This window comes from Panulirus ornatus, chromosome 64, assembly GCF_036320965.1.
Source record: "Panulirus ornatus isolate Po-2019 chromosome 64, ASM3632096v1, whole genome shotgun sequence".
In the NCBI taxonomy this organism is placed as follows: Eukaryota; Metazoa; Arthropoda; class Malacostraca; order Decapoda; family Palinuridae; genus Panulirus; species Panulirus ornatus.
The window spans coordinates 23,459,391-23,470,057 of record NC_092287.1 but is presented as its reverse complement, the minus strand read 5'-3'; the positions used below and the strand labels follow the sequence as shown (position 1 = coordinate 23,470,057).

The 10,667-nt window shown below is 37.5% G+C and overlaps 1 protein-coding gene and 1 long non-coding RNA gene across 2 annotated transcripts in view; one reads left to right on the top strand and one right to left on the bottom strand.

Annotated features, from left to right (window-relative positions):
- Positions 1-673: 673 nt before the first annotated feature.
- On the bottom strand, positions 674-3,165 carry LOC139746165 (uncharacterized). Its single transcript, XR_011712082.1, has 2 exons — positions 3,028-3,165; positions 674-1,008 (listed from the first exon to the last, which is right to left on the bottom strand). It is a non-coding gene; the product is annotated as an uncharacterized lncRNA (long non-coding RNA).
- A 1,933-nt stretch (positions 3,166-5,098) lies between these two features.
- Positions 5,099-10,667, top strand: part of Xe7 (A-kinase anchor protein 17A) — a 31,481-nt gene continuing 25,912 nt past the window's right edge. Inside the window, exons 1-4 of the mRNA XM_071657108.1 lie at positions 5,099-5,224; positions 7,977-8,153; positions 9,258-9,404; positions 10,240-10,398. Coding sequence (XP_071513209.1) covers positions 7,989-8,153; positions 9,258-9,404; positions 10,240-10,398 — 471 coding nt within the window. The 5' untranslated portion in view covers positions 5,099-5,224; positions 7,977-7,988. The remainder of the gene's footprint in view (positions 5,225-7,976; positions 8,154-9,257; positions 9,405-10,239; positions 10,399-10,667) is intronic.

Genomic DNA, 10,667 nt, shown 5'->3' with positions numbered 1-10,667 from the left:
GAATATGAAATGAATAATGAAACAATCTTGAAATGTAATAATTAATTACAGGCATTAATGACCTGCTGTCAATATTTGAATCCCAGATTTGTATTTAGCATGAAAAATAGTCCTTATACTGAGGTTTTCCAGCAAATCTATTACCCGCTGAAAAATATTATAAAGTCGCACATCACAATTCAGGGAAGTTTTTAGCAAAAAATTTTAAAAACTTTTCTTTTTGAAACTAAAATTTGAACTAGTGTCTGGGCATAAAGAAATTATCTCTTTTTTTTCCATTTTTGAACATTCATATTTTCATAATTTTTTTTTTCAAGTAACTATTAGTATATACTGCCATTGTTATACATGTCTACATCATAACAGCTTATCCTTATGTAACCTCTGGACTCTTCTTCTGTGGGTACAAGTGAAGAAAAATGAAACAGAGGGAAAAACCAATTCATGAAGAATATCGTCAGTGAAATAGAAATATGACTTGCTGTAGTGGAATGTATGATTAGGAGAATCAACTCAGATATTGTGCTAAGCCTTTTCGTTGTACTTTTGTTGTTTTGCCTGCAAAAACTAGCATTTCTATAATGTTTGAATGTATATGTATAGGTGCACAAAAAATATATGAACAATATTAAGAATAAGGACTTGACTGTTCCTAGGTTAGAAAACATCCAAAGAATGCAGGCTACATTTTCTTAATTTTCTTTTTGTATATATAATTAGGTACATTAAAATTGTCAAAACCTTTGTTTCCCTTATAGATTAAGAGTCAAACATTTGTAGTTGTGGAAAACATTATTCACTGGACTTCACTAGTCCTAAGTATTGGTGGCATAAGCACAGTGGTCAATGTTGCTGATGGCTGTGTGTGCCGCTGACATGGCAAGTCCCAGGAGAAGGTACACAGCTGCTTACTGTGGTTACTAGCAGGTTACTAAATCCTCAGGCCTCCTGGCAGTTCTAATACCTCATCCCATATTTAGAATCCAATCTGTAGCCAGCCAATAGACCCTGTAATGCAAGCAGAATTTAATTTGAAGTGGGAATTACCAGCATTTGCCATAGGTTGAGAGAAATGAGTCAAAAAGTATGCCCAGGCTGAATATGAAAGGAAAGGATGTTTGGACAACTGAGATATGTGTTGTGATGATTGTTAGATATGAAGCAGAATGACCTTGCTTTGAATGGAGGAAACTTCTCATTGGAGTACAGGTGGATGTTTGGTGCAAGTTACAAAATAGAAATTTGGAAGGAAAAATATGGAATAACTTCACAACCCTTACAGTTAAGATGAATATTCCTGATACAAAAAACAAATAATTTTTGAAGTTGAACCATGAAGTTATAGCACTTTATGAATTTAACAAAATTAGTCACAAAGTATTTACACAAAACACTGTGACATTAAGGATGGGAAAATAGATGTGATTAAGGGGACCTAACCTCCCTTGGCTATGCTCATGATATATGAATAGTACTTACAAGTGGGTAGATACTCCCCATTCTTCTTAATGCTTCCAAAACACTGATCCTCTTTGCCAGCCTCTTCATTTATCTTCTCCAGATACCCAAACCATTTCAGCACACTCCAATCAGCTCTCAATCAGACTATGGTCACTACCATTATCCTTGTGATTTAGCACACAATCAAGCCATCTTATTGCATAATTCATCTTCAAGCATTAAACTTCCAGCTTATCTACCCTCTTTCCGTCCTTCATGGAATTCAGTGCCAAAAACACATCCATACGAAATTGTTGGGACTCATAAATATACCCATGTGTGCTCTTTCAGACAATAACCCTTCATTCTAAACACTCTTTAGTGCACCCAGGATCTTAGTCCATGTTTCCACTTTATAAATCACTATAAGCCACCATAATTCCATGTGCTGTAATGTCAAATCTCATCAATGAACAGATTAAATGGCCATAGGGATAGTATGCATTTTTGATGAAGACCCTACTCCATTAGAAAATAGTCACCCTCCTTCCTTCCTACACGCACTTAAGCATTACTCTCGTGGTAAAACCTACTCTTGGAACTTTTCATTTACACCATATATCCACTACACCCATCATAAGGCATTTCTATCTATCCTATCATATGCTGCCTCCAGATCTAGCAATGCCCTGTACAATTTACTCATTTTTTTTCCAAAACATGTCTCGCATACATTCCTCAAAATATCCACACATCTTCTACCACTCCTTACCCACATGACTCCTGCCCAGTCAGCTTCTCTGAGCACAGAACATCCTAAATCACCATTCTCCTGTACCTCTTACCATGTAAACTCAACAAACATGTTATTTATAATCTAAGCACTTTTTGTTGTTCCACTTTACATAGGGTCACTACCTATGTGCTCTCCTAGGCTACAGGCACCTTACCTTGGGCCATACGTTTGACGATCAGCATGACTAACCAATCTACAGCACCATAACCCCCTTCCGGAGAAATTCAACTGCAATCTCATCCACTCCCAATGCTTTGCCATATCATCTCATGCAAGTCTTTCATCTTCTTGTTTCTTTGCACTAGCCAAGTTATGACTCTTGCATCATTCCATACGCAAAACATTTGCCTTTCTGTAGTTTCACACGTTGAGCAATATTCATTCCATATCCTTTTCACACTTTTGCATGTAACTACTTCCTTTTCTGATCTCCTCCCTGTAACTCCCTTTTGCTTCTGAAGTTTGCCCATCACACCCAAAGAAGCACAGAGAACTAATAGAGAAGGTTTAAAGGAGGGCAACAAAGATAATACCAGAGGTAAGATTGCTTAGTTACAATAAGAGGGTAGAGTCCATAAATATTTCATCCATGGAAGAGAGGAGTAAGGGTTGAGTTGATCACAGTTTGTTAGTTTTCATATCTGTTAAAGGTCAACTGAACAATTCAAAAGATACAAAGGTATAACAACTAGAGGCAAAGATATGAAATTAAGCAAAAAATGTTAGAAAATATGTAAAGTAATTCTCTGAGTAATCTATGAGCAATGAACTATGAACTGTGATGTGCTTACTGCAAGTTCAAAAAGTTGTGATTGAGAGAGTTCAAGATGGGTCACCAAGTGTAGCGCTCCCTTGCCATACAGGTAGAATCTTGTTGAAGATTGCCTCTCTCTCTCTCTCTCTCTCTCTCTCTCTCTCTCTGTAGAGAGAGAACAGAAGAGGATGTGCTGAAATAGTTTGTACGTATGGAGAGAATGGGTGAGAAAGATTGACATTAAAAATATATGTATCAGAAGTGGAGGGAACAAGGAGGATGGGAAGACCAAATTGGAAATGGAAGGATAGAGTGGAACAGATTTTGAACATGCAAGAGGGTGAAAAGTGTGCATAGAATAGAATGATTTGGAACAATGTGGTATACTGAGGTTGACATGCTGTCATTGGACTGAACCAGAGAATGTGAAGCACCCGGGGTAAACCATAAAAAGTTCTTAAGGGGCTGCTTGTGGATAGTGAGCTGTGGTTTCACTGCATTACATATGACAGATCGGGAATGGTTGTGAGTGGATGCTGCTTTCTTTCATCTGTTCCAGGAGCCACTTGGCTGACGCGGGAAACGGCGATCAAGTATGACAGAAAAAATTAGTAATAAGTATACAACTCAAGACTTGCATTGTACATGCCATTAGCAGTAATTGAAAAGTTATTTAAAAGCTTCAAAGGAAACCAGAAAAAACGTGGATTTCGTTTAGACTTTAATGTCCTCTTTGTAAGAGAAAAAAATATAGGGCAAATCTAACATGATTATCGCTTTGTGTAGACGATGGATAATGGGTCTGTAGATTGAAAAGTATGCTGGACCCATATATATCTGGCGTTTGCAAATTAAATTACCTGAAATTCCACCTTTGAAAAGTAAACGGACTGCAATGTTTTAATTTCATAAGTATAGAGTAGAATGGCTTACATAAATCAGAATGTAAATGCTTGGACAACAGTGTTTCACGAAAGAATAAATGAAATTATCACTTACATAAATTAGAATGTAACTGCTAGGACAAGTGTTTCACGAAAGAATAAATGAAATTATCAAAGGCTTAGTATAAATTCAAAGAAAATATGAAGGAGAATGAAGTTCCAGTTGAACACGATATTAGCAAGTATTGGATGGAAGGTGGTACAGAGTACAGTTTGGGTAAAGAAATGGCTAATGTGGTAGTCACAAGCTTCTGACTTGTGGAAAAATCTCGTATTCAACCTCTTAGAATGATAAGGAAACACCAACAGATACTTAAGAGTAAATGAAGATGAATGAGATGACTCGTAACAATCGATAAAGACGGAATAGGACATGTAAGAATGAAAAGGACAGAAAAGTAACGAATCAAAGAGAAAATGAGAGTTTAGAGGAAGAAAATGTCAAATTTATTTTCATAGATGAACAAAACAAAGTTCATATATCAAGATGTCCTCAATGTTGTATGTTGTGTCTAATGTTCCAGAATGTTAGGAACATTTTCTGTGATGTTTTGAAGATTGTGTGGGGGTGTTCACGATGTTATAAATGTTGTATGTGATGTTTTAGGCTGATATAAATGTTGTGTGTGATGTTTTAGGCTGTTATGAATGTTGTGTGTGATGTTTTAGGCTGATATAAATGTTGTGTGTGATGTTTTAGGATGTTATTAATGTTGTGTGTGGTTTTAGGCTGTTATAAATGTTGTGTGTGATGTTTTAGGCTGCTATTAATGTAATACGTGATTTTTTGGGATGTTATACATTTGTGCGTGATGTCTCTGGTTGTGAATGTTATAGGTGATTTTTAGAATGTTATATATATGTGATATCTGTGGTTGTTATGAATGCAGAATGTTGTGGATGTGTGCGTGTGTGTGTGTGTTTTAGGTGGTTTTAGAATGTGATACATGTCGTGTGTGTGTGTGATTCTGGTTGTTGTGAATGTTGTAGGTAATGTTTTAGGCTGTCATAAATGTTGTGGGTGATGTCTCTACTTGTTATGAATGTTGTGTGTGATGTCTCTGGTTGTTATGAATGCTGTGTGTGATGTCTCTGGTTGTTATGAATGTTGTAGATGATATATTTAGGTAGTTGTAAATGTTGTAGGTAGGTGGGAGGTGGAGTAGTTCCCCGGGCGGCCGGTGGCGGCGCCACCTGAGGTAAACACTAGAGGCCAACAACCCACCTCAGGCTGAACCTCAACGTCAAACCTCACGTTCAATTATCGCTCTTATTTGACCCCCGCCGCAGGTATGGCTCGAGGGTCTGGGGTATATATCCTTCCCTCTGCTCTTGTAGGCCATTTTGAGAGGGGAAAAGGGAGTGTTAAGGGGAGTTGTTGGGCTCAACAAGGGGGGAAGAGACGAGGTCACGTCCCAGGGTATATAAGTTAACCATCTCAAGTCTTTCATCAACATTGGTTCTTCCGATGTATTGAGCGGTTTAATTAGATTTATTCTCCCAGTTTAGTTAGTGGTTTGATTATACACATTTATGCAAGGTTTATATAGGAACTTTTGATTATTTTAAGTTTATGGTTAAAGGTGGAGTTGAGCGCGGCGCTCGCGATTTTCTCCTCAGCCCAAAGTCAGATGGTTTTGTAAGTGTATTTATTACCATTTTAAGTTATATTTCGTAAGTCAATTTACGTAAATAGGAAAAGTACGAGAAGGTAATGATCAGGTGTTAAAACTGGGGAATGCCCTAAATAAGGAAGTGTTATCGGTAATATTCGTCTAGTGTTGCGTGAAGATGAGGGAAAACGTCGCAGTGTGTCGCGAGCCAGAAAGAAAAATTTAATTAGAAATCAACAAAATGCATTAAACTCACCCAAGTTCCCTTTATGGTTGAGATTTATAGTCATTGATGAATAACAGTATTGTGGTTTCTTATTGGCGACCTGTGGTAGTGCCACTAGCTACTGGTGTGTTGTCTGTTTGTTCATTTTTTTTTCAGTCGGCCTGATAGTCTGTCCATTAAATGTTGTATTGGTGTAATTCAACCTTTATGTTTATGATTAAGGTATATCTTGGTAGATGTAGGAAGTTATTTTGGTAATAATCCCACGTTTCCCTTGAGCTCTCCCAACTAGCTCATTTATTAAGTAATATATTATTTTTACGTCACAACCTCAGGCACTTAGATATCTTATTGATTTTGCAGTCGAATATTATTGTATTTAAAATGAAGTAAAGTTGGTCGAAATCAGTAATGGTAAATGAGGCAGTATTGGGAAGGACCACGGAGTGCAGCAGAAGTAAGGGGTTAGTTAACATTAAATAGAAGTGGTCAGTAACAACATTACGTAGAAGTCTCTGCAAACACTGCGCTAGACTTACCCTGTGCCAGTGGCCTGTTAAGGGTGAGGCACTAAAGGCTAAGAAGCGGCACTGGAGTTCACTTATTATGGAGACTCATTTGCCGTGGCTACCCCTTTGAGGGAGAGTCAGTGGGCATCAAGAGATATAGATAGATAGATAGATGAATAGATATTAGAACGTAGTTCCACCAGTGGCAGTTACTTTAAAGATTTTTAGGTTGTTTAGGGTCGCTATTGTGATTCTTTTATTAATATACAGTACTTTACGAAAGAAACACAGTACTATGTTAACCTGGCCTAATCCTTCCTTACCCAGCAGTCTTGAGATTATTGCAGGTGAAGTTGAGTTCTGATAATGATTTTAATGATAGGATATTTGTTGACTTCCAAATGTTGAATTTGCTACATCATTAGATGCAAAAGTTTTTCTTTGCTTTTCAGGCATTTTTTTTTTAGTGACTCATACCAAAGTAACTATATACTTTCCTTTTGCCACTTTATTTTTTAGATATATATATTCATTATACTTGATCTCTGTTTTACATACATATACATATCAACATATACGTACACATACATGTTGTTCATGGACTGAGCCAGGGCATGTAATGTGTCCAGCATTAACCATGAAAAGGTCTGTTGGGCCTGGATGTGGATAGGGAGCTGTGGCTTCGGTGCATTACACATGACAGCTTGAGAATGGATGTGAGTGGGTGTGGCCTTGCTTCATCTGTTCCTGGTGCTACCTTGCTAATTTGGGAAACGGCAATCAAGTATGATTTTTTTCATTCTTGATCTCTGTTTTCCGCGTTAGCGAGGTGGTGCAAGAACAGACAAAGAACGGCACATCCACTCACAAACACCTATAGACATACATATAGATACACATGTTCATATACTTGCTTGCTTTCATTCCCTTCTGATGCCTAAGTCCCCTCACAGGACACAGCACAAATGCATGAAGGAAAAGAAAAAAAGATAACATATACATTCTCTTCTCCCCCACACCCGATCACCATCCTGTGTCAGTGAGGTAGTGCCAGGAAACAGACGAAGAAAGGCCACATCAGCTCACACTCATTCTCCATCTGTCATGTGTAATGCACCAAAACCACAGATCTCTATCCACATCCCAGCCTCACAGACCTTTCCATACAGCAAAACACTCATAGGGTACTGCTGTGGTAGAGAAAAGGTTCTTCATTCTTCAGAACCATTTCTTCATTGCATAACCCAAGTTTTTGGTGCTGATCCCAAGTATTTTGTAGTTTTGCATTTTAAGGAAACTAAATACCCTGTGTTTTCCTTCAGATTGTGTATAGAATTTTTGATGATACAGTAAATGAAAAAATATATGATTGACTGATCCAGGCTTTAGGGGCTTTTGATGTTGGAAACAGTACAGGGTGGCTCCAAAGGTGTATGCACTCTTTGAGTTGCTATATTTCTTATGAATAATGCTCACTGTAAATGTATTTTCTTTATTGTCACAGATATGTGAAGTTTTCAGTTGAAAAATCATTTAAGTGAAGGAAATAAACCATTCACAGTGTTAATTGTTTATCAAAATTACTGAAAATACTTACATTTTTCTACAACCACCTTGTATTTTAGTAGCATTATGTCAGTATCATCATTGTCTTGCTTGGAAAAAGAAGTATAATAGATACCTTTGATTTGTAGAGATAAAACAAGATGGAAAAGTCCCATCAAATGAAGAATCTTCAAGACTGTACAGACACTAGTGACTGTATTGAACTCTCTCGTACGTCAGGACTTTATCTGAAGCCTGTAGCACGTCTTAGTATCACTGTTACACTGCCGCAGCTGAAATCAGGACAGTCCATCTCCAACTGGGAGGTGAGTGGAATAGAGAGTTAGATTTTTTGTTTGTTGAAATAATTTCATCAGTTCATTATGTCTATATTCCACTTCAATGGTGAGTTACTTGAATTATCAAATTCACATTTCTGCCTCTCTTTCATGGTGTAGCCTTTGATTTGATCACTCCCTCTCTTCATTCCTTTCCTATCTCATCTTTATATCGGTATTATTTAGCTTTTATCCTTAATGGTTGTCTAATCCTTGATTTTTATTGGAATTTGTTAGTTTAATGAACTCTACAAAATGATTGCACTAATTTTATTACCTATCACCAAGTATACAAAATGATTGCACTAATTTTATTACCTATCACCAACTCTACAAAATGTTTGCACTAATTTTATTACCTATCACCAGTTAAAAAGGGTGATGTAACTAGACTCCATCTGCATGCATTACACTATTCATGAAAAGTCACCTTCACTTAGACTGTATCCTTGAACAAAATGGAAATTCTTGCTCCAAAGGAGTTCATCATTTCCTTGCTCCTTATTAGAGTTCTTAATTGCTTAAAGCTGGAGAAGCCCATAAAATGGGTACTAGTTGTTTAACGGTGATACAGTGTGATGGCAGATTGGCTTGAGAAACTGCAGTGGTTGGTAACTGAGTTTGGAAGAGTATGTGAAAGGAGGAAGTTGAGAGTGGATGAGAATAAAAGCAAGGGAGAATGGGGAGACTTATTTGGAGATGGAAGGATAAAGATTTTTTTTGAGCAATCAGGGCCTGAACAAGCAGGAGAGTGAAAGGCATGCACAGGATAGAGTGAATTGGAATGATGTGCCAGTTGGCAGGAGTACGACCCTGTGATCATGCAAGGTTTGTAGACCTGTGATTTTGGGACAGTGCAAGGATATAATTGTGGGACCATACAATGTGAAAAAGTTTGATGGTGTTGCTCTACAAGGTACATAACAATATGAAATCACATTGGGCATCAGGGGCATGACCTTGGTATCAAGGAGGCTCAGCAATGATTGACTGGTTTAACTCAATCTTCTTGCCCAGAAGAATGTTGCTGTACCATATTGGGAGATGACTGGAAAGGTGTCACCTTTGTTTATGCTTACTTTATTGTTGCAGGTGATGGAGAAGTTGCGAGCAGCTATACTGCCAGAAGTGTTCACAGTGATTAAGGTGACAAAGAGTACTTTAGAATTCCTAAGGTTTGATGCTGAAATTGAAAACAAGAAGAATCTTCCTCAGGTTGTTAGTAAGATTGATCAAAAGGTGATTGGATTTTCTAATTTTTGCATTGTTGATAAAGCAATAGCAGTTTAGTGGTATGATTAAATGGGTAAATTTGTTGTAAAAAGTTTTCTCTTCTGTCTATCTACTTATCTGTCTGTCAGTTTATATCTCTGAATTCTGTTCCCTTTTGGAACTCTCTCAAGGTGATGGCATGGCAGAATAGAAGTCTCTCCATAACTATTGAACTGTAGTGCTGCTTCTTAGCCTTTAGTGCCTTACCCTTAACAGGCCTGTGGCAGAGGGCAACTCCAGCGCACTGTTTTCAGAGGCTCTTACCTAATGTTCCAACCTACAGCTTTTACTTAATGCTGTTAATGCTCCTACTTACTCTTTCTACTTAATGCTCCTACCTATTCCTTCTACCTTATGTTTCTAACTAGTACTGCTTGACCATAAGTCAAAATACATTTCAGTCTGTTTTCTTTTCTCTTCATATTTGTACTGTCTGGATAGTCTAAGAAACATTTGTGTGAAGAAAATGTCAGTTAAAGTTTTGTGTTGGCGTATCTGTAAAAAATTATTTTTATATTCAAAGACAATGGGTTGAATGATTTTTTCTCTGAAACTGCAAAAACTAAGGAGCTTCATAGGATGTTATCCCTTAGCTCCTCAAACAGGTGATTGCTCTCTGGACCCATGGCTAGATCTGATGTTTCTGACAGTTAGCGAATGGATATAAGTGGATACAGCCTTTCTTGTCTGTTCTTGGTGCTACCTCACTAACTTAGCAAATAGCAGTCAGTCATAAAATGATGTATTTATTTGTATCTTTTACTTAATCATATAACTGTTATTTTTCTTAATATGTCTTCAGGGGATCAAATTGAGTGGATTCTCGGACCTGCTGAAGATAAGAGCTACTGAGGCCAAAATCCCCTTTCCATCTCGCCATGACTGGGATAGTTTCTTCAGGGATGCTAAGCACATGAATGAAATGAAACCTGGGGAAAGACCTGACACAGTCCACTTTCAGGTTGGTTTTGGTAATGGGTTTTTAAAACATTATGGTTTAGATGTGGAAAATATTCTATATATAGTTTTACTTTTTCAAAAGAAGGAACAGAGTAGTAGGCCAAGTGAAGATTTTCCCTTCAAGGGCTCAGTCATTTGTTCTTTGCGCTAACTCGCTAATGTGGGAAATGATGTGTACGTAAGAAAACAGCATCACCACCCCCTGCATCAACAAGTTAGTGCCAGAAAAACAGACAAAAAAAGACCACATTTATTCACACTTGGTCTCTA